The sequence below is a fragment of the Pelophylax lessonae genome, assembly GCF_965119305.1.
Source record: "Pelophylax lessonae genome assembly, chromosome: 1".
NCBI lineage: Eukaryota > Metazoa > Chordata > Amphibia > Anura > Ranidae > Pelophylax > Pelophylax lessonae.
In genome coordinates, this window is record NC_138768.1 from 894,489,905 (window position 1) to 894,514,160 (window position 24,256).

Consider the following 24,256-nt stretch of genomic DNA (forward strand, 5'->3'; position numbering starts at 1 on the left):
GGTATACAGCACAAGCGGAAACCATAACAGACATAACATCTTCATAGTAATTGTTATATCGGGTGAAAGAGCGGGTAGCTGGGAGGATCAGAGAGTGCAGGGTGGATATAGCAGAGCAGAAAAAGACATACAACAGGTTACCGGATGGCTGAACATGCAGATGATCCAGTTCAGAGTCAAAAGTCTATTCAGGTAAGATGATTACAACCTTTACGGTATTTTAAACATCCCCAACGGGGAAGGTCTTACAGTCTTACCAATCCATTTCCGTATTGCCAGGAATCCGTTCGGTACCTGTAGTTCAGTGTCCTGTAATGTCGGTAAGGATTGCTGCTCAAATAGCCTGCTTCAGCGGTTCCCTGTCACTCTATGCATGCTGATCAACTCCCGCTGTGTCGTCACGCTCACGCTCAAAGTCCGTGACCCGGAAGTAATCCTTGATGTGGTGCTGTTTGTTTCCGCTATGTATATAAATGGAGACTGCACGCTACTTGGAGCCTGATCATCCCTATAGGCGGTGGCGGTCCGGATCTATGGCAGTGCAAGGAGAACTCCACCGCACAAATGTATATCAGCCAGCCGGGGCCCCGGTATTCACTGCGGAGATATATTTGTGGTGTGGAATTCTTATAATATCTGTCCTTTACCAGGATTAATGGCTGGCATCTTTCTGTCATATTTGATCCATAAGATTGAAATACTGCTGCTATTGTCTTTTGCAAATATAATAAAGTCCCATTCACTGGAACAATAGTATGATCACTATCAAATATGGTTTTTATGAACTATATTATATAGGATCCACTTTAACAGGTTACGATGAGAGTCCATGCTTGTGAATTAGCGTGGCCGAGTCCATGAGAATCCATGTGGCAGCCATGTTGCTTTGTTCACTTGGCAGTTAGAGTCTCTGTACACGGCCATGTTGTTCCATAAGCATTCACTCCTCTTTTCTATTGTACTTTTGAATGTATACATGTCTGTGATTGGTGGTCTTGAAACTCCCTTGTAGCCCCCTTCCTTTTGTTCTCTGGCTGTAAATAAACCTGAGCTCTGCTCTGAAGGACACAGAGAGACCCTTCAGATGGCATCGATATGACACAGAAAGCTTCTGTTCCTTTCTTTGTCACCGACCGCACTGGGATAACCTTATATAAAAGAGCTGTACATTGTACTTTTCAGTACAAGGGATTAATGGCGGTTGTCACGTATTAATATCCACAAGTGCGCTTTTCAGCACAGCAACGTTTTCAGCGCACCGAGCAAATTTCTATGCTCCAAACTCCATAAATTTCCATAACAGTAATGGCGAGCCAGGAAGTTCTAACCAAACGTTTCTAAACGTCACAGCAGAAAAACAGAGGGGAGTGAGTCAGGTCTGGTGCAACAAAGGCCGGCCGTGTGGTAAGACACTTAATTTCAGTTTTTGAAAATTTGTTGCTTTAGACCAAAGCTTACTTTCTTTATCCGCTGTGGAAGTTTAGAAACACAGCTTAGCAAAGGACCTTTTCATTTGCAGCGTTCGCTCTTTTGTATAACGATGGGGTGTTTAGTAATAATATTTGTGGCTGGGGATCAGGTCTATTAATTGGGGGAGAAACCTGTATACAAGGTTCCCAGTTAATACATCCTGGGGTTGTGATATATGTGTTAAATATTTCCTTCTAGCATCTCTGCTGTAATATCAGTTTCATTCGATAGGATAGCAATAGATATCAGTCGGTGTTGGTTTTGGCGGCAGATACCGCGTTTTAATATAACAATTGGTTTGTGTATGTGCTGGAATTGGTATTTGGCGACAACTTGTTTATTAGTGAAATTGGGGGCTAACTTAAAATCAGCATTCCATGAGGATAGCTATTGTCTACACTATATTTTGAATACAGTTGATCGTAAATCCTGTTTTTCATGGTTTTAGTGTCATCTATTTGTTTTATACCAAGAAACACGTTTGTTCAATCGTTTTCTGTTGTGGCTGGTGGTTATCAGTTCCACCATTTTGTGTCGACCATGTGTTTGGCCGCCATCTTGTTTTAGCATTGAGACCCATGTGGTTGTAACACAATTTCCTTTGTGTGGCAGCCATTTTGGATTCCCACACCTCCATTTTGTTTAGTGGTGTTAACCACTTAAGCCCCGGAGGATTTGGCTGCTAAAAGACCAGGGGGTTTTTTGCGATTTTTTACTGCGTGACTTTAACGGACAATTGCGCGGCCGTGCGACGCTGTACCTAAACAAATTTGACGTCCTTTTTTTCCCACAAACAGAGCTTTCTTATGGTGGTATTTGATCACCTGTGCGATTTTTTGATCATGCGCTATAAACAAAAAAAGAGCGTAAATTTTGCAAAAATAACAATATTTTTCACATTTTTTTATATGAAATTCCCCAAAAAAAAATGTAAAAATCAAAATTTTTTAACATTTTCGGCCAATTTGTTTTATGCTACATATGTTTGGTAAAAAAAATCGCAAAAAGCGTATTTTGATTGGTTTGCGCAAAAGTTATTGCGTTTACTAACAAAGGGAAAGATTTTTGTCATTTTTGGTGTTTTTTTTTAACGCGTAATGGCGGCAATCTGCGATTTTTTTTTCGGTACTGCGACATTGCAGCGGACAGATCGGACCCTTGACTGACATTTTTGACACTTTTGGGGTTACCAGTGACATTACTGCAGTAATCAGTGCTATACATATGCACTGTTACTGCAAAAATGACACTGGCAGGGAAGGGGTTAACTGAATTGGAGAGGGAGGGGTTATGTGTGTCCTAGGGGCGTGTTTCTAACTGTATAGGGACATGGCTATTGGTGTAAAAACAAAGATCAACGGTCCTACATAGTAGAACCGTCTGATCTTCATTTTTACACCAGGGAGAATGACGGGCGGCTTGTTTACATAAGCCGCTCCGCCTTTCTCCCTTCACCGGAGCGATCGTAGTGTGACCGGCGGACATCGGGTCCGCCGGTCACATGCACTGACTTGTCAGCGAACGAGCCGCGGCAGGCGCGCGCCTGCCCGCAATTGGCTCTCAAGTCAGTGACAGGCGAGTGACGTACCCATACGTCACTCTGCCTGGCCGGGGCTGACCGCCACAGTATATAGTCGTGCGGCGGTCGGCAACCGGTTAAAACCCATGTGGCTGAGACGCTATTTTGAGTTTTAACAAACCACCCCCCCCCCCCCTCTGTTTTTGTTTTTTGTATTTTTAACCATTTTTCTCTTTTTTTTTTTATTTCAAAGGACAACTTTGTTATAGAGTTACTATGTGATTTTTGTACCGTATTTCTGTTTAAAGTGGGGTTTCTTCATTTTAATTGAAATTCAGCATCTAGGGAGTTTTTTACAGGATCATTGCGGTTGTTTTTCTAGCTAGCTTTGTTCGTCTTTTTGTTCATATTTAGCATATACATATCCAACCCATCTGTTTTTTGTTTTTTTCTGTTTTTATGTCTGTTTTTAGGGGTAACTATTTTGTTTTGTAAGCATTTGTGTTTAAGCTGTTTTTGTAGTGTATTTCGTCCCGTTTTTGTTGTAACTAAGGTTTTTTCAATGATAGATTACATTGTGGAGTGTGACTGATTCATTCTTATATTGGATTCAGTTTTTGGGTTTGTTCTGTGATGAGTAGCGATTATTTCTCGTGTTTTCGGTACTGCAGGTTGGGTTTTAGTTAGGTAGAGAGGTTATACCTTCCAGTGTGCAATCAGTAAACAGCATCTCAATTACATTTTTAATGCAATATCAAGGAATAGACTGAAGCCAAGGTTTGTATAGGGAGGACGTTCATTGTGCTTTCGGGGGTTGTTTGGCTGCACGGGTTAGGTCAAAATGAACGTGTGTACTTTGAGCCGTCTACGTGAAACGGGTGATAGCAACAGGCTTGTTTCAGCCTTCAACGTGTGAGGAGTAGATACTGAAACCCGCCCCACATTTGGCCGTGTAAAATAATCGGAGCTGGGGAGTGAGTGGGGGTTGATCAGCTGTATAGCCGTACGAAGCCACCGGGTTGAGGTCGTCTAGCTGACCAACGGAGGGCCGTGTAAAATAAGTCCGGAAGCAGGCCGACGCTGTCAAAGTAGGCCCCGGGGCAGTGTTGCTCCTAAACCATGTGAGAATGATTCGAATTGACATGGGCCACGGTTCGTCCATGCAGGGGGGGGTGGAGACCCCCCCAAATTAGTCAAACAGCTGCGCGGTACATGGAGTCTGCGTTTGAGGCTCAGGCCATGAGACCCCTCAGGAAGTCGCATAAGTGGTCCAAGGGAACCAAGTGGTGCATCCCTTTGGAAGGTACCTTTGATGTCTGGACATGGGAAAAATAAATTAATGAATTTAGGACTAGGCTCCAAACAAGGATGTGAGACATAGCACAATTGTGACTTCAGAGATCTAATATGGGCAATCAGCAAGGCATACATGAGGCGTTTTCTATCCGGAGGAATCAAATTATGTATACTTGGCCTGATGACATAGCCGAGTCCAGAGATCCAGTGAGAGAAGTGGAGGAAGCTCTTTCTGGGCTAACTTTACTTAGATGCGCCAGATCCACTGACACTGAACCTGTCTCTGTCTCTACTGATTCACAGCCTGTTATTGACTCTACTGTCTCTGCATCTTCATCTCCATTTTCTTCGGCTAACAGTACAGACCTCGATACTGTTAACACCCTTTCAACTCCCACTGTCTCTATCTCTCAACAGCCTGTCATAACACCTGAACCCTCTCCTTCCAACTCTGTGGTAAACTATGAGCTTTTTTCAACTATGGACTTACAAGCATTGTGTGAGTCAAGGGGGATTCCGGTGAGGAACCGAAATTGTGTGGAGTGTTTACAAGCCCTAAGGGACTTTGATTCCAAGGTCCCTTCCCTGTATCCTTCCCTGAGGAAACTCATGCCAGAACCAGTTTTGGGTGAAACCGTTAGGTCACCACCTCCATGGTACACCCCTGCTTTTGACCCCGGTACGTACCCAGTCCGGGTACAACAATATGAAGGGGCCCCTCATGCTAACGGAGAGAGAAAAAGGGGGGATAGAATAGTGTGGCACGTCCCTTTTACACCCTCAGAGGTCAGGAGCATCCTGGCTGACTTGCCAGCCAGACAATAGGACGAATCCACGTGGGTTCGAAAGAATGTTTAGACAAACTCAATTTAGTTATGGCATGAGCGGAACAGATTGCGCCCAGATTCTGAGAGCTAAGGTGGGAGATGAGATGGCCCTGACCCTGAGATGTGTGACCCTCCTGGGAAAACTTCCAGATCTGTATGGTGCCACCTTCACTACTGATGTGATGAAGCTGAGCCAAAATTCAGGGGAGGAATGTGTCTGTTTCTGGCGTCACCTGAAGCAGGCTGAATTGGATGTAGATCTGGAGGTTGACCCTGACACTCCAGAGGAGGGTGGGAGACCCACAGCCATCCATCTTATGCTAAGAGACAAATTTTTAGAGGGGATCCACACGAAAATTCTAGACCGGCTATTACTAGCGAGACCCGAATTTTAATGAGATGTCCATGCCTGCCATTGTCTACTCTCACTGCTATAGAAAGGGAGATGGATCGGAAGAGGCAGGATAAGACATCCAAGGTATTTTCAAACCGCAGGACATATCTCAGAGCGCTCGCCCGAGCAAACACGCCAAGGGCTCAGAGATATTACCCAATGCAGAGAGTAGCGGTTTTGCTATAGTTGTGGAGGGGTAGGGCACTTCAGGCGTCATTGTCCAACCAACACGGCTGGTCCACGGGGTAAGTGGCAATTCATTCCAGAGGATCCGGAAACCCCAATGGTAGGTATGGTCGGCAACGACTTTATCTCATCATAGGGTGTTGGTAAACCGGTGTCAGCCCACATCAATTTATTCATTGAGGAATTTAAATTTACCCTTCCTTGCCTCATTGACACCGGTGCAGCCAAAACCGTTCTAAGATCTCAAGACCTTAGAGGCAAGGTTCCCCTTTCAGGGGAGAAAACTCCCACTGTAGGTCTCACGGGTCAGACAGTGTCTTTGCAAATGACTAAACCTCTCCATTGCAGGCTAGTACAGCACACTGAAGCCGTTAGGTCTGTACTGGTATCGGATGATGTTCCCACTAATCTGTTAGAAGCTGATATTTTATCAGAAATACAGGTAATTATCGAGTACACTCCAACAGGTATTGTGGTAAGCAGCGTACTGTCGGACGAACTCGTATGATGGTAGCACTGCCATACCTAACTGAACCAGGCTGTCTCATTGAGTTGGATGTGTTGGCTGAGGTGGACCCGAAGCTCTGGGTGGTTGATAAGTATGATGAGGGGCCAGTTCCGCCAACTACAATCAACATCAAACCAGGGAGCATTTTACCCCGTCTACCACAGTACCCTTTGAGTGTAGCTCAGATGGATGGTATTAAAATCCAGATAGACCGATACATTCAGGTAAAGGTCCTTACACCCACCAAATCACCCTGTAATACTCCTTTATTTCCAGTGGCCAAAAAGTCAGCAAAACATACCGTTTGGTACATGATTTGAGGGCTTTGAACAAGATCATTGTCAGTGATGCTCCTTTGGTGCTTAACCCACATACCTTGTGAGCGGCAATACCCCCCTACAGCAACATTTTTCACTGTCATTGATCTAATCAATGCATTTTTCTCTGTACCACTGGATCCCCGGAGCCAGTACCTTTTTGCTTTTACATTCCAGGGTCAACAACTAAACTGGACACGCCTCCCACACGGGACAATGACCAGCCCCTCGGAATATAGTTGCAAACTTAAGCTCGTGTTAGATCAATGGACCCCAGTGGATTCAGAGGTTGTATTGCTGCAGTATGTGGATGATCTGTTATTCTGTAGTCCCACACGGGAGGCCTGTTATCAGCTGTAATGTTCTGGTACCTCTGGTACCCTTGTTCCATGTTTCTCTCTTACTAAATTGCGTCTCATCTTGTTATCCAAGAGACGCATACACCTTTAAGACCGGATGACATCATTGCTGAGCGCCGCTATGAGCGGCTATTTCAATCGCCGGCTTTCTCTCACTCATTGCTCGTTCAAACCACATGTTCACCGCACCTTCTCCTGTGAAGTCGGAGCTGCTGACATTTCCCTTTGCTGAACTGAAGCCGGAACCTCGCTGCTGATCCGTATCTCGCTACGGGATCACCTCTCACTAATGGACACTGTTACTACTGACCTATCTAAGTGATAAGTACCCCACAGGGGATTCCTTACTAACCAATCTCCTACTGTCATCTACTGCAATTATCAGGACTATCTGTATCTATCTATTCCCTATCATCTGCATAGACTGTTAGCTCTTGGGACTACCTTCAACTATCCTTGCACTAGGTTACTCTGTCTAAGTATACTCCATCTGTGTCCTCTTACCATCTGCACTATACTTGACATCAGAACCTATCTGCTTTACCATCACCTGCAACTCTCCTAATACTACTCCTAGTGCTCACCATACACTAGCCTGTCTCTCATCTATACATTCTCATATATTCTATCCCTCCATTAAACATCTGATTGAGTATATGTATATTGCATAACAGGCTGTGCACTGTGATGAAGTCCTGAGAGTTGGATATGTTTGTTCAACAGAATCTCTACAAGGCTACTGAGTAGGGCTGGGCGATATGGCTGAAAACTGTATCACGATATCAGTGTTTCATATCGGTCGATATCGATAATTATTGATATTTTTTATTACCCATTTAAAATAAGGACGCTAGGGTGAGAATGCAGGGCGGCGGGCATGGTACAGGAGAATGCAGGGTGACTGGCATGGTGCAGGAGAAGGCAGGGCACTGGCATGGTGCAGGAGAATGCAGGGTACTGGCATGGTGCAGGAGAATGCAGGGTACTGGCATGGTGCAGGAGAATGCAGGGTACTGGCATGGTGCAGGAGAATGCAGGGCACTGGCATGGTGCAGTAGAATGCAGGGTACTGGCATGGTGCAGGAGAATGCAGGGTACTGGCATGCTGCAGGAGAATGCAGGGTACTGGCATGGTGCAGGAGAATGCAGGGTACTGGCATGGTGCAGGAGAATGCAGGGCACTGGCATGGTGCAGGAGAATGCAGGGTACTGGCATGGTGCAGGAGAATGCAGGGCACTGGCATGCTGCAGGAGAATGCAGGGTGACTCGCATGGTGCAGGAGAATGCAGGGTACTGGCATGGTGCAGGAGAATGCAGGGTACTGGCATGGTGCAGGAGAATGCAGGGTACTGGCATGGTACAGGAGAATGCAGGGTACTGGCATGCTGCAGGAGAATGCAGGGTACTGGCATGGTGCAGGAGAATGCAGGGTACTGGCATGGTGCAGCAGAATGCAGGGCACTGGCATGGTGCAGTAGAATGCAGGGTACTGGCATGGTGCAGTAGAATGCAGGGTACTGGCATGGTGCAGTAGAATGCAGGGTACTGGCATGCTGCAGGAGAATGCAGGGTACTGGCATGCTGCAGGAGAATGCAGGGCACTGGCATGGTGCAGTAGAATGCAGGGCACTGGCATAGTGCAGGAGAATGCAGGGTACTGGCATGGTGCAGGAGAATGCAGGGTACTGGCATGCTGCAGGAGAATGCAGGGCACTGGCATGGTGCAGTAGAATGCAGGGCACTGGCATGGTACAAGAGGATCCGGGGTTGTGGGCATACTACAGGAGATGCAGTGCTGTGGGCATGGTACAGGTAGACCATGCCCGCAGCACTGCATCCCTTGTAGTGTGCCCGCAGCCCTGCATAATGGCAGGTAGTGAAGCTGTTTCACTTACCTGTTCCAGAGGCGCCTTCATTTTAAAAATGGCGCCGCCCGGCGCCGCCACGTCATTGCGCACGCGCCGCCACCGCTCGTGTAATTTCGGCTATTCCCGGCCTCTTCCGAGCGGCGGCGGCGCGTGCGCGGTGACATGTATGCGACGGGCGGCGCCATTTTTAAAGCTTAAACCCGTCGGAGCGGTTATCGTTCGAAGTCTTCTATTGCTATCGAGCACGGGACTATCGCGATACATATCGGTATCGTTTTATCGCCCAGCCCTACTACTGAGTGTAATAATTCTGCAGCTGTAAATCCATCCACTAACAAAAACGCATGAACGTTACATCAGCATACTGTATCATTGCTTAACCATCTGGCATCCACAGGCAATAAAGCTAGCAAGGAGAAATACCAGTTCTGCCAGGAGAAGGTTGTTTTTTGCATTTCTCAGGATATCCGACACCTAACCACTCAGAGAATACAGACAATGAGGGACCTCCAGAGACCTTGTAACACCGACAGCTGAGAGCCATTCTCGGACTTGTCAATTACTGCAGAGATTGGATCCCCAACATCTCATCCAAACTGGGGCCTCTTTATGAGTTAACCTCACAAACACCGTTCCAGTTGACTGATGACGACTGGGCAATTCTACAGGATCTGACCAAGGAACTCTCCAAAGCACCTGCTTTAGGTCTGCCCAACTATGAACTCCCCTTTTTCCTTTTTTGTCATGAAAGCAAGGGCCATGCTACCAAAGTATTGACCCAACAACGTGGTCTCCGGTACCGACCCATCATGTACCTATTAACTGCTTTAGACCCAGTCATCAGAGGCTCACCAGGATGTGTACAAGCTGTGGCCGCCTGCGCTGTTTTGCTACAGAAAGTAGGTGACATAATTTTGGACTCTCTGTTGACACTCTATACTCCCCATTCAGTGCTGGAGATTTCAAATCGGGTCCAAACAAGACACCTCTCTGCTGCTAGATTGACTAAGTACGAAGTGGCCCTCCTAACACCCACTAACCTCACTCTTAAACAATGCACTATTTTGAACCCTGCGTCTCTTCTTCCTGTTCAGGAGAAAGAGAAGGGGGGAGAAGGGGATGCGGAAAATGACAATTTTCAGAACTTTACTAACAACACGAATCTCTCTGATCAATTTCCAACTTTAGTAGGACATGAGGGACAACATGATTGTCTTTCTTTCATGGAGTGGGAATCAGCGCTATCAGGTGGAGGAGCATTGGATTGGCCCTGGCTTTACTACCGCAGCTGCCGAGAAGGCACTCACCCAAACCGGAATATCCCTTTCAGCACATTCAGATAGACTATATCACTTTGCTAAAGAACGGAACGTACGAGCGTGTCTTGGTTTGTCTGGATATGTTTTCTGGGTGGCCAGAGGCTTTGCCCTTTCACGGTGCCAATGCCACTACCACTGCGAAAAAGATCCTGTCTGAGATAGTTTGTCACTGGGGGCTGCCTGAAACCATGGGCATCCGCAGAACTTTTTTCAAGGGGGGGCATCATTTTAAGGTCATCCGTGCTACGCCCCTTTTCAACAATGTCATTAACCACTTTACGTTTGCTCGCGGTAATACTACTGCGGCAGAGTGGTTCGTTATCGCCTGACGACTTAGTATTAACGTCGTCAGACACTCCCCCTTCTGGGCGGCGCTTGCGCGCCGCCGGAGGCTCGCTCCCGCTGTTTTCATTCACAGCGGGAGTCGGGCCAGGGGAGGAGCAGCGGCGATCGCCGCTGCTCTGCCCCGATCGCCGGGGATCTAGTGTGGAGATCCGCCCGCCTGGGTAAACACAAGCGGGCGGATCTCCATAGTGACAGGGAGTGACAGATCGGACTGTTCAGCATAGCTGGACATCCGATCTGTCCATGACTCACTCAGTCACCTCCCCCCCTACACGTCAGTAAGCACCAGGCATACATTAACCCCTCCCTCTCCAATAAAATTAACCCCTTCCCTGCCAGTGTCATTTTTACAGTAACAGTGCATATATATAGCACTGATTACTGCAGTAATGTCACTGGTACCCCCAAAAGTGTCAAAAATGTCAGTCAAGGGTCCATTCTGTCCGCCGCAATGTCGCAGTCCCACAAAAAAAATCGCAGATCGCCGCCATTACGCGTTAAAAAAACAAAACACCAAAAATGACAGAAATCTTTCCCTTTGTTAGTAAACGCAATAACTTTTGCGCAAACCAATCAAAATACGCTTATTGCGATTTTTTTTACCAAACATAGGTAGCAGAAAACAAATTGGCCAAAAATTTTTTAAAAAATTGGTTTTTACATCTTTTTTGGGGGGAATTTCATATAAAAAAATGTTAAAAATATTGTTATTTTTTCAAAATAAACGCTCTTTTTTTGTTTATAGCGCAAAAAGTAAAAATCGCACAGGTGATCAAAACCAAAAGAAAGCTCTGTTTGTGGGAAAAAAAGGACGTAAATTTCGTTTGGGTACGGCGTCGCACGACCGCGCAATTGTCAGTTGAAGTCGCACAGCGCCGAATCGCAAAAAGTGGCCTGGACGGAAGACAGCAAAATCCTCCGGTGGTAAAGTGGTTAAGGGGAGGGGCTTAGTCATTATACTTATTTCTAGTATTTATTTTTAAAGGGCAAATGGCAGCATTTATTTTTAAAGCATTTGTTAACCTAAAAAAAAAAATGATTATGTTCGCTTAAAGCATGTTATACAGCACAGTGCTTGTGCTGTGTAATTTGGCCCCTTCTATCACCTAAGATACCTGGCTGATCCTGCCTGGCTATGTCCTCCCCTCTGTAAACTGACCACGGTATATCATGGCTGCTAAGCCCTGAAACTGTGGTCAGTTTACATGCCTCCGTCATCCCCAACCCTCCTGTCCTCCTCTTTCCTCTCTCCCCCCTCCCCTCCCTTCCTGTCTGCTCCTGGGTCAGTGCCCACCCCCTTCCCCTCCTGCTGCTGTAGTTTCATTTAAAGTTTCATATTCTGTCTACAGTCTGTTTAATAATCCTGTGTGCCCCTGTATCTGTGTTTTATAAAAATAAGCCGTTCTTTACAAGTTTTCAGAGTGCCCCTCACGTGACCCACCACCTCTCTCCTCCTCCTCCCCTCCCGACTGACATCAGTGAGGAATCCTCGGCCCCCCCACTGCAGGCAGCTGTCAGATGGGGAGAGAAGAGAGATGATGGGTCACAAGAGTGGGGCTCGGCCCTCGGAAAACTGGTAAAGAATGGCTTATTTTTTTAAAAACACATACACAGGGGCACGGCACGCAGGATTATTAAACAGACCAGACAGGATGGTATAAAGTGGCTTAACAACCACTTGAAAGGGGAAGTTGAGATTCCAGGGGGGAGGGAGGCATTTGCCCCCCCTTGCCCCTACCTGCGGACGCCCATGCCTGAAACGATCTAGTCGGATCGCGATCACACTTCACCGGTCAAATATTTGCAGAGGTATGTAAGGCGCTTCACATCAACCAGGGATTACATAATCCTTATCATCCTCAAAGTAGCGGTAAGGTTGAATGGCTAAATGGAACTCTTAAGAACAAGATCTCAAAAATTATGGCTGACACTAAAAAGTAATGGGCTGAATGTCTCCCCATTGCTCTTTATTACATCAGGAATGCACCTAGACAGCCCCATGGATTATCACCTTATGAGGCTTTGTTTGGGAGCCCACCCAAAACTGGACTGTACTTTCCTCAGCAGCTGTCATCTTTACATTTCCAGCTGACGGGGTATGTGCAGTCCCTGCAAAGGGAGCTCCAAAAAGTCCATCACAGGGTTTGGGAGACTCTTCCGGACCCTGACACAATAACCAGTGTCTATTCTATTCAACCAGGTGATTGGGTCGTCTTGAAAAAACACCAAAGGACAGGATTGGAGCTGAGGTATACAGAGCCATACCAGGTCCAGCTGACAATGGCGACTTATTTGAAGCTCGAGGGACCTGATAACTGGATCCATGCCAGCCACTGCAAAAAGCTGCTCAACTACGTCCAAGAATGATAATGAGGAGTATTGTTTTTATTTATATTTTTAGCTTTGTGTATTTTAGCAAGGGTAATGATAAACAGCATCCCAACTTATTGTTGAAAATGCATCTTCAGCTGGCCAAGGCGGCAAACAGGTCTAATTGCTGGGTGTGCTCCAAACCCCCACCTTGCCTTTACACCCCGGCAATGGCAGCAGTGCATGCTATATACAACGTTCGTATGGGCATGAAGAAATATGAGATACTTGCGAAAACAACCAGGAGACACTTGTCCATAGAATTTAATGACACATTCCTAGAGGGTAACATCAGTTATAGTTTTAATGTTAGCTCTGGCTTCTGTTCTTTGCTGGCCAATCCAATTTGGGTATCGGGACAATTAGGTAGTCCACAGATGTGCTTTAACTTTAGTTTGGGCACCGGGACTAGATTTGTAGGATCTACAACCTGTGAGACAGGTATAATGGTTAACCTCACCAATGAAACTCCGGGTCTTTTAAATAACACCAACAGACCGGCTTATATCTGCTGGAAGAACGGTTGTGATGTACAGAATCCCTCAGTCTATTATGTTACTGCTTAGTGCCCATAACCGACAGGAAGATTCTTCATGTATGGTGTTGACAGGCCCCTATTACGTTTTGTGTGGTTCTGCGGCTTACAAGATAGTGTCCCCTAATGTGATAGGTTCATGTGCTTTAGTGAAGCTCGTACCCGCATCCTACATTGCTGCTGACCGTGAGGATCTGCTATTAAAGCAAAGTTCCGCCTTCCCCTCCACCCCCTCCAAATATTAAAAGTCAGCAGCTACACATACTGTAGCTGCTGACTTTTAATATTAGGACATTTACCTGTCCTGGAGTCCAGTGATGTCGGCAACGCAGCTGATGTTTTCATCGGCTGTCGGGTGCTGCCGCTGCCATTGCCGGTAACGGAACCCAGCCGTGAAGCCTTGCGGCTTCACGGCCGGGTCCCTACTGCGCATGCACGAAGTGTGCTGCGCATTTCTATTGGCTCGGCGGCGGGGGTGGAGGAGGGGGCCAAACTTCCGGGGAACGGCGGTGTGTCCCGGAAGTGGGGAAGGGTACCTGTCAAAAACAGGTCCCCTTTCCCCCCTCCCCCCTGAAAGGTGCCAAATGTGGCACCGGAGGGGGGGAGGAAGCAAAAGAGCGGAAGTTCCACTTTTGGGTGGAACTCTGCTTTAAGGAAGGCAAGGGTGCAAGACAGGACTCGCAGAGAACTGTTTTCGTCTCGCGATCAGGTATGGGCATGGTTCCCATCTTGGACTGAGTGGGGGATCGAGCTGATGAAATGGTTGAATAATTTCTCGTCCATTGTGGATGAGATGTTCAATAAAACAGTTGAAGCTGTAGGGAAGTGTGACAATATTCACCGTCACTGGAAGTGAAAAACAGATACTTAATGGTTTGAATTGCTTTAAAGAGGTTGTAAACTCGTTTGGTTTTTTTTTTTTTTTTTTACACCCTGCAAGAGAAAGACATAATGAGCTAGTATGCATCGCATACTAGCTCATTATGCAATACTTACCTTAGAACGAGCCCCCGCTGTGCCGCTCACTCACCTCTATGACGGGCGACATGTCTAGTCGCCCGTCTTCCGAGATCGCGGCATCCGGCCATCTGATTGGCCGGAGCCGCGGTGACGTCACTCCCTCGCACGCGCGCGGGAGCCGACAGTCACGGCACGGGGCTCTGAAGGAACGGCACGATCGGCCGTTCCTTCAGAGCGCATGCGCCAGTGACGTCACTGGCGGCATGTAAGGTAAATATCTCCTAAACGGTACATGTTTAGGAGATATTTACAGTACCTATAGGTAAGCCTTATCATAGGCTTACCTATAGGTACAAGTTGTAGAGGAGGGTTTACTTCCTCTTTAAGTGGGACAGTAATATTTATCAGCAATATCTTCGTATAGAAATATGAAGATTTAATTACACTTTACACTGGGAGACTTAGACTGTTGTAGACCCCTGCTAGACAGTGAGGCGGGGTGGGGTTTGTTATTAGTTAGTGCCTGTATTCCATTGTTCTATTGTGTCTGTCTGTCTGTCTGTCTTGAGATATACTTATTATGGGATGTATATGTGTATGTGGATTGGCTGCTAAGGGGGAGGGGGGATTGTCCCACAGTGTATATCTCTTTGTGCATGTGTTTGAATAAACAGTTTGACTTCACCCTCAATCTAGAGTCCTGTCTCTTATTGGGGGAAGCTGCTACAAGGGATTGCTATGCTCTTGATATTCCCTTGAATAATCACTAAGCTCCTATAAGAGCTTGTTCCTGCTTCACTCTCTGGGGAAAGAGAGGTTCACCCATGGGAACCTGGAGCCTTGTCGTATGTCCAGGGTGGGTAGGAGACAGCGAGATCCCAACCAAGCTACGGCAGTTTGTGGGGTCTGCGGTGGTTATGGTGTCTGGTAGAGTGCTTGGAGCCCTCGGGAAGCACTGGGAGCATCCATCAATGGAGGTACCCAGTCGGGGTGCCGGTTTATCCGTTACAATATATATGTGGACATTTCTTTTGGATGTACTTTTAGTTAAATTGCCATTATATCTCCCAGTGTCAGTTTACCAGTAATCACAATGCACAGCGAATATTGCTTTAACTGGCATCGAGGAAAGACCTGTAGATGTGGAAACCTTCCATTAAATGGAGACTGCACGCTTCTTGTAGCCTGTTTATCCCTATCGGCTGTGCCAGTCTGGATCTATGGCAGTGCAAGGAGAACTCCACCGCACAAATGTATATCAGCCAGCCGGGGCTCCGGTATTCACTGCGGAGATATGTTTGTGGTGTGGAATTCTTATAATTTTAATAAAATCTGCCCTTTACCAGGATTAATGGCTGGCATCTTTCTGTCATATTTGATCCATATGATTGAAATACTGCTGCTATTGTCCTTTGCAGATATAATAAAGTTCCATTCACTGGAACAATAGCATGATCACTATCAAATATGGTTTTTATGAACTATATTACATAGGATTCACTCTAACAGGTTATGATGAGAGTGCATGCTTGTGAATTAGCGTGGCCGAGTTGGCACTTGGCAGTCAGAGTCTCTGCACACGGCCGTGTTGTTCCATAAGCATTCACTCCTCTTTTCTATTGTACTTTAGAATGTATACATGTCTGTGATTGGTGGTCTTGAAGCCACTCCCTGTAACCCCCCTTTGTTCTCTGGCTGTAAATAAACCTGAGCTCTGCTCTGTAGGACACAGAGAGACCCTTCAGTTGGCATCGATATGACACAGCGTGCGTCTGTTCCTGTCTTGTCACCGAGCGCGCTGGGCTAACCTTATACAAAAGAGCAGTGCATTGTACATTTCAGCACAAAGGATTAATCGCGCTTGGCGCGTATTAATATCCACAAGAGCGCTTTCCAGTGCAGCGAAGTTTTCAGCACACCGAGCGAATTTCTATGCTCCAAACTCCATTCATTTCCACAACACACCAGATGCAGCTTGTCAATTGCCACCAGATGCAGCTTGTCACTTGTCACGTCACCTGCCACCAGATGCAGCTTGTCACTTGCTACGTCACCTGCCACAAGATGCAGCTTGTCACTTGCCCCCTCACCTGCCACCAGATGCAGCTTGTCACTTGCCACCAGATGCAGCTTGTCACTTGCCACCTCGCCTGCCCCCAGATGCAGCTTGTCACTTGCCACGTCACCTGCCACCAGATGCAGATTGTCACTTGTCACGTCACCTGCCACCAGAGGCAGCTTGTCACTTGCCACCAGAGGCAGCTTGTCGCTTGCCACCTCACCTGTCACCAGATGCAGCTTTTCACTTGTCACGTTGCCAGCCACCAGATGCAGCTTGTCGCTTGCCACCTCGCCTGCCACCAGATGCAGCGTGTCCCTTCCCATGTCGCCTGCCACCAGATAGAACATGTCGCTTGCCACAAGATGTGGATTGTTACTTGCCACAAGATGCGGATTGTTACTTGCCACAAGATGCGGATTGTTACTTGCCACAAGATGCAGATTGTTACTTGCCACAAGATGCAGATTGTTACTTGCCACAAGATGTGGATTGCTACCCCTCAGTACAAATTGTTACTTGCCACAAGATGTGGATTGTTACCCCTCAGTATGAATTGTTACTTGCCAGTGGCTGTGTCCCAGAGTGAGGGTGGTCAGTGAGAGATAATGTAATCTCTTTGCTGCCCACGGCTGCACAGTGAGGGCGGTGTTCTGTCAGAAGCTGAACTGTGGTGATTCAGGGATCACTCGCCCGCCCGCTCACTTGCCAGCCCACCTACTCACCTGCCTAGCCGCCCACTCACCTGCCTGCCTACTCACTGGTCTACCCATCCACTCACCTGCCTGCCTGCCCACTCACTGGCCTGCTTGTTTACTGACCTGCCTGCCTGCCCACTCACTTGCCTGCCCACTTACTGGCCTGCCCGCCCGCTCACTGGCACACCTGCTAGCCTGCCTGCCCACCCACTCACTGGCCTGCCAGTCCACTTACCTGCCTGCCCGCCTACTGGCCTGCCTGCCTGCCCACTAACTGGTCTGCCTGCCCATTCACTGGCCTGATTGCTTACTGGCCTGCCCGCTCATTACATCTGGAACCGCCCTTTAAATCAGGAGTCCTCTTCACATCAGGAAACCCCCTATCGCATCAAAGTCCCCCCTTAACACCAGGAGCCCCCCCCCTTCCAAATCAGGAGCCCCCTAATTAACATCAAGAGTGTTCTTTTACATCCAGAGTCCCCCTTCACATAAGAGTCCCTCTTTACAACAGGAGCCCCCCCCCCCCCCGCCATCTACATCAATAGCCTCCTAGTGAACCTGGGGAGTCTCCTTAGATGTCAGAGACCCTGTTTACATCAGAGGTTACCCCCTTTACATTAGGAGTTCCCCTTCACAGTGTGCAGCTGTAAGGGAGGACAGTGGGCAGGGCAGCAAGGTTACATAGTTACATAGTAGTTGAGGTTGAATAAAGACAATAGTCCATCTAGTTCAACCTGTGTAGATGTGTGTGGCTGTAATCATCTCACATACCCCTGAATGTTCTGATCCTTGAGATGTAAGTCTAAGAGTCTTTTGAAAGCCACCATACTACCCGCAGAAACCACCTCTTGTGGTAGAGAATTCCACAATCTTGTTGCCCTAACAGTAAAGAACCCCCCGCGTTGCCTGAGGTTAAAACGCTTCTCCTCTAATCGCATTGTATGCCCTCGAGTCCTCATGCAATCCCTTCGAATGAACAGCTTTTTTTCTAAGCTGGGATCCCCATTAAGATATTTATAAATTGCTATCATGTCCCCCCTCAGACGTCTCTTCTCCAGGGGGAATAAATCGAGCGATTGTAGACGCTCTTCATAGTCAAGGTCCTCCAATCCCCTAATTAGTTTAGTTGCCCTTCTCTGGACTCTCTCCAGCTCCAACACATCCCTCCTGAGGACCGGTGACCAGAACTGGACAGAATACTCCAGATGTGGTCGGACCAGAGTTTTATAAAGTGGAAGGATTATAGTCTTATCTCTGGAATACATCCCTTTCTTTATGCATGCTAATGTTCTGCTGGCTTTGGCAGGTGCCGCTTGACATTGCATGCTGTTGCCTAATCTATCATCAACCAAGACTCCCAGATCCTTCTCCATTTTTGATTCCCCCAAGGGTTCCCCTCCTAACGTGTATTGTGTTTTTATGTTTTTAGTCCCCAAGTGCAAAACCTTACACTTCTCCACGTTAAACCTCATTTGCCATGTCGTTGCCCACTCTGTAATTTTGTCCAGGTAATTCTGTAGGATATCTGCTTCATGCTGTGAAGTTATTGCCCTGGCAAATTTTGTGTCATCTGCAAAAACTGATATCGAACTCCTGATCCCGACCTCAATGTTGTTTATGAATAAATTGAACAAGGTTGGTCCCAAGACTGAGCCTTGGGGGACCCCGCTTACCACCTCAGACCAGTCTGAGTATGAGCTGTTTAATGCCTGATAATACTCTGCTTTGCAAGAGGAGTCCGGACTGTGGGAGTTCTGTCAGAATCATTTCGTCCCGCCCATTTCAAGACTGTTGGGAGGAGGTTTGAGGAGGTCACTGGTTGCTAGACGCCAGGGGGTCCTAGCGACCAGTAATTTGACAATGGAGGGCAGTGGGCAGCAGCAGCCAGTGGCAGAACACGAATCACGACTAGTGTGCTTTGAGTGTAAGCTGCGGAGGAAGTCAGTTTTGGTATTTTTACGGACGGTTGGCAACACTGGCGGTACTGCATGAACTGTTAAGTACCAGGTGCAGGATTAGGAGCTTGGTGGGCCTAGTGGTGAGCCTTTTGGTGGCCTTTTTATGGAAATAAATAAAATGGAAATGTAAAAAATTGTTAAAACAAATTAAACAGAGAGGGGGAAATGCCCCCCTGCCAAGTCTGCCCCTGCATCAATCCTCATTTCCTCTCTAGCTTCTACGGGCATCGCTCTCCAACTCCAGGCTGCGAGAACCCTGTTAGTTGCTGTCCTTGGGTCTATTGCACCCCATTTTTGGACCCTGAGCTCTTGTGGGAACACTTCTGGAATCACTACTATTTACCACAAGCAACCTTTACATAGACACTCTCATCCTTATGGGGATATGTATGTGTGCGCCTGGCTTTTCCGTGTTTTCCTACCACCACAGCTCCCAGTATAGACATTTTAGATGGCCCCCAGTTTGCACTACAGTGTTTTTTACTTGGAGCCAATGTATTGATGTGACGGAAGTCACTTTGGGTGGGTGGGTGGGGGGGGTGGAACTTAGCTTACCATAGAGAGGTTGGGAAATGCATCTCTCAGCCCCCTAGGCCCCTCTTATGTGTAAGTCACCCTGTGTCTATTAGGGGCACAGGGTGACCAAGGAAATGATGGACAACTACTTAATGGACACTGAGAATATGGTTTGGATTACTTCAAATGGGACAGTAATATTTATCACCAATATCCCTCAAGAAATCCATGATACATTAATTCCACTGTATCAGAATGATGGAACATTCTATGAGACTTGCCTCAGACTATTGTAGGTCGGAGCTGGACAGTCTGCTACTGGTGGTCTCCTACTATTGTCTGTTTAATAAGGTGTTCTATATTTAAACTTGTGATAATATGTAATGTACTTTGTTTTAGCCTTGTTGCCGGTAGTCAGTTCACCCAGGCTGGTTTAAGTGCTGAGTTAATTAGCATGTTATTTATATCATTGTCAGCTAGTAGTTGCTAGAAGGGGGAGATCACTGTATTGTTAATTGTGCTAATTAACTCACCTATTGTCTACTATGGGGATGTGCTTACACTTGTAATAATGTGTATTGTACTTCATGAGCTTGATGCAAGTCTGACCTGGAATGAGATCCCTGATTGTCCAGGTGGTTAGTTGTTTAACCACTTACCGCAAACTGACGTATATATACGTTGGGTAACTTTGCGGGGTTATACCGGGATGATGCCTCTAGCTAGAGGCATCATCCCGGTACCGTGGTTTGAAGCCGACAGTCGGCTTTCCGTCGGTAGCGACCGATGCGGTTTGGGAGCCGATTGATCGTTACCAGGGTGAGCGGGAGGGGACACCCCCCCCCCTCCCGCCGCCTTCCGTGGCTTTGCTCGGGGCTCCCACCCACGTCCGCCGGCTGGATGGAGTCCCGATGAATGCCGGAAACTGAATCGATCGGGTCTCCGATGACGTAACCCGGAGGCGGCGCCCATGACGTCACTTCCGGGTTACTGTGCTGCAAAAGGAGGCAGATTTGAAAAACGGCTGTATGCAAAAATGCCGTTTTCGGCGTTTTGCATACAGGGAAGTGTAGTGGAGAGGTTTGGGGTCTTTTAGACCCTCGATCCCTCCATAAAGTGTACCTGTCACTACATATTGGTGTCACAAGGGATGTTTACATTGCTTGTGACAGCAATAAAAGTGATCAGATTTTTTTTTTTTAAAAAACCTGTAATAAAGTTAAAAAAAAAGAAAAAATAAATAGGAAAAAAAAAAAATTAGCCGCCCCCGTCACCGTTAGCTCGCGCACAAAAAAAACATATACGCAAGTCGAGCCGCGTATTTAATCGCTGTTCAAACCACACATGTGAGGTATCGCCGCGATCGCCAGAGCGTGGGCAATAATTAAAAAAATAGAGCTACACTCTAACTCTAAACTGGTAACCGGTAAATAAATTTGAAGCGTCGCAGATTGAGATCTCTATTGACCGTAGTTTGTCGCCATCCCACGGGGGGGCGCAATTTTAAACTGTAACATGTTGGGTATCGATTTACTCGGCGTGACATCATCTTTCACAATATACAAAAAAATGGGCTAACTTTACTGTTTAGTATTTTTTAAATGCAGTGAAATGTGATTTTTTTCCAAAAAAATTGCGTTTTAAAGACCGCTGCGCAAATACCGCGTGACAAAAAATTTTGCAATGACCGACATTTTATTCTCCAGAGTCTTTGCTAAAAAAATATATATAATGTTTTGGGGTTCTAAGTAGTTTTCCAGGAAAAAATACTGGTTTTAACTTGTAAACAAAAAGTGTCCGAAATAGGGCTGGGGCTTAAGTGGTTAACTTAATGTTTATAGTGTTAGTTATATTTATGTATACAGTTGCCTTTGCATATGATAATGTGATCAGCCTCACCTGATTGTGTAGTGTATAAAAAGCCTGTATTCTTGTTCAATAAACAGTTCCAGATCTCATACAAGCTATTTGGTCGGCTAGTCTTGTATATTGCGGCTATAATATCTGATATCTATGTTCAGACTGGAGGAAGCGGTATACTGACAAGCACTCAAGCACAGTGTGGGTTGGTTCCGTCACAAATACATTTCATAATTTCGCTCTTGAGGAAGTGGAATCAATCCACAAAACGCGTCAAGCTTTTTTAGATGCACATATGTTTTCAATATACGGTTTAATTCATAGCATGTAATTGTTTAATTATGATCCTATCACACAGAGTAATATTGGCTCATATTATTATATACTGCATAAGTGTCAAGATGATATTCATGTAAATAGATGAATTTTAATATGTCATGGGTGTGTATATAGATAAAAAACATTCTACTTATGTACAAATTGGGTGTGCTATGATATGTGTATGTTAAATACTGTAAATACGACATTTGACCAGGTATCCAATTTTTTCACGTGCCTCATTTAAAGTCCTAAAACCCTCCTTTTTTAATAGCTGTACTTTATTTTGTATGCCAAGTTTTTATTGTTGCTTAGGACCCCCATGTGAAAGTTATCACTCAATTCTTGTCCATGTGATACTCTTTAACCACTTGCCGACTGCGCACAGTATATTTACTGCGGCAGTCGGCCCCGGCCAGGCAGAGTGACGTAGGTCTACGTCGCTACTTCCTGCCGGTCCTGTGCGCGCTCCCGCGCGTGCCCGCCGACACCGATGGCTCGATTGGGTTCAGAACCGATCAGTCATCAGGTCCAGGCCAATCATTTTTGGTCTGGACCTGTTGATCGGTCCTGCCCAATCAGATCTCCCTCTAAGCCTGTGAAATGTAAACACAGGCTTAGAGGAGATGTGCCCTCCCCCCACAACGGTCTTTTTGGATCCAGCGTGAGAGGAGAGCACATCTTACTGTGAGTACTGCACCAAGCACACCCACACACAGTTAGATAGGCACATTTCACCCCCGATCGCCCCCCCGATTAACCCCTACAGCACCTGACACAACACACACTATATACAGCATATAGCATATACCTATATACCTGTATAAGTGTGATTTGTGAACAGGTGTAACACTTGCGACCCCCCCTTTTCCACTTGAATTACCCCCCACCCCCCCCTAATAAAGATTTGAGCCCCTGATCTCCCCTGACCCCCCCCTGATCACCGCTAGTTAACCCCTACACCCTCTGTCACATCAGCACTAATACAAACGCAATATACGGTGTTATTGTATATTTGTATTAGTGTCATTGTGATCAGAATTAGCGCAGGCGACTAAGTTTCTGTCCCAAGAAGGTTTAGGGTCCCCGCCACCCGCCCAATAAAGATTTAAGCCCCTGACCCCCCCCTGATCACCCCTACACCCCCTGCCATAACACACACCGTATACAGTATATAGCATTTTGCTATATACCCGTATAAGTGTGATTTGTGGTCAGGTCTAGCGCTTGCGACCCCCCTTTTTCCACTTGAATTACCCGCCACCCCCCCCTAATAAAGATTTAAGCCCCTGATCCCCCCTGATCCCCTCCTGATCACCGCTAGTTAACCCCTACACCCTCTGTCACATCAGCACTAATACAAACGTAATATACTGTGTTTTTGTATTTTTGTATTAGTGTCATTGTGATCAGAATTAGCGCAGGCGACTAAGTTTGTGTCCCAAGGAGGTTTAGGGTCCCCGCCACCCGCCCAATAAAGATTTAATCCCCTGATCCCCCCCTGATCACCCCTACACCCCCTGCCATAACACACACTGTATACAGTATATAGCATTTTCTATATACCCGTATAAGTGTGACTTGTGACCAGGTTTAGCGCTTGCCACCGTTCCTTTTATCCTTAGGATACCCGCCAGTCCCTTCCAATAAAGATTTAAACCCCTGATCCCCCCCTGATCACATCCCGTTAACCCCTACACCCTCTGTCACATTAGCACTAATACACACATAATATACTGTTTTTACTGTATTTTGTATTGGTGTCATTGTGACTTGAGGTTGCGCTAGCGAGTTAGTTTCTTTCCCAAAGGAGGTTTAGGGTCCCCGCCACCCCCCCCAGATCCCCAGCGCATAGTTTAGAAGTAACCCCTTGATTGCCACACACGCACGCACGCACCTACACTTCCATTTCTAGTATAGTGTTTGAACAGATCAATATCTGATCTGATCAGAACTATACTAGCACCCCCATAGTTTAGGGTTCCCAAAACGCGGTGTTTGCACGATCAGTACTGATTCCGGCCAGCACCTGCGTTTAACCCTTTCACCCAGGCAAGTGTAGTAATCAATAGATTACTGTCACTTGCAAAAAAACACAAGACACAAAACCGCTGTGTTAGCAGAGTCAGGCCTGATCCCTGCTAGCATTAGCAGTTTTTTTTTGTAGCGCTTGAAATAATCTTCGACAACCAGGTGCTTTTATTACCTGTGAGTCGCATCACTGTACGAGTAAATTTAGTTACCAAAATGACCAAACGTTCGTACAGGGATGAAGAGCTTCTCAGTTATATGCTGACCGAGTCATCTGATAGCGAAGGGGAAGCTACAATGACCGAATTAGTGTCAGTATATGAACCTGATGACGGCAGCGGCTCCCTGACAGATAGCTCCGACGACAGATGGGTCCCTGTTAGACCCAGGCGTACCCGACCCCATTCTGAAGTTGTTGAGATGCAGGAATCGCAGGGTGCTCGTATGGAGCAGAGTGTGGGTACTAGTGCCGCTCATCCTTCTGGCGACCTGGCAAGCGCCAGCGGCCTAGTACAACCTGGACCTAGTACAACCAGCACTGC

The 24,256-nt window shown here is 46.7% G+C and overlaps 1 protein-coding gene across 1 annotated transcript in view; it reads left to right on the forward strand.

Annotated features, from left to right (window-relative positions):
• Positions 1–6,199: 6,199 nt before the first annotated feature.
• Positions 6,200–24,256, forward strand: part of LOC309550973 (uncharacterized protein) — a gene marked incomplete at both ends in the record, with an annotated part of 360,984 nt that continues 342,927 nt past the window's right edge. Inside the window, 2 exons of the mRNA XM_082251390.1 lie at positions 6,200–6,507; positions 13,969–14,141. Coding sequence (XP_082107516.1) covers positions 6,200–6,507; positions 13,969–14,141 — 481 coding nt within the window. The remainder of the gene's footprint in view (positions 6,508–13,968; positions 14,142–24,256) is intronic.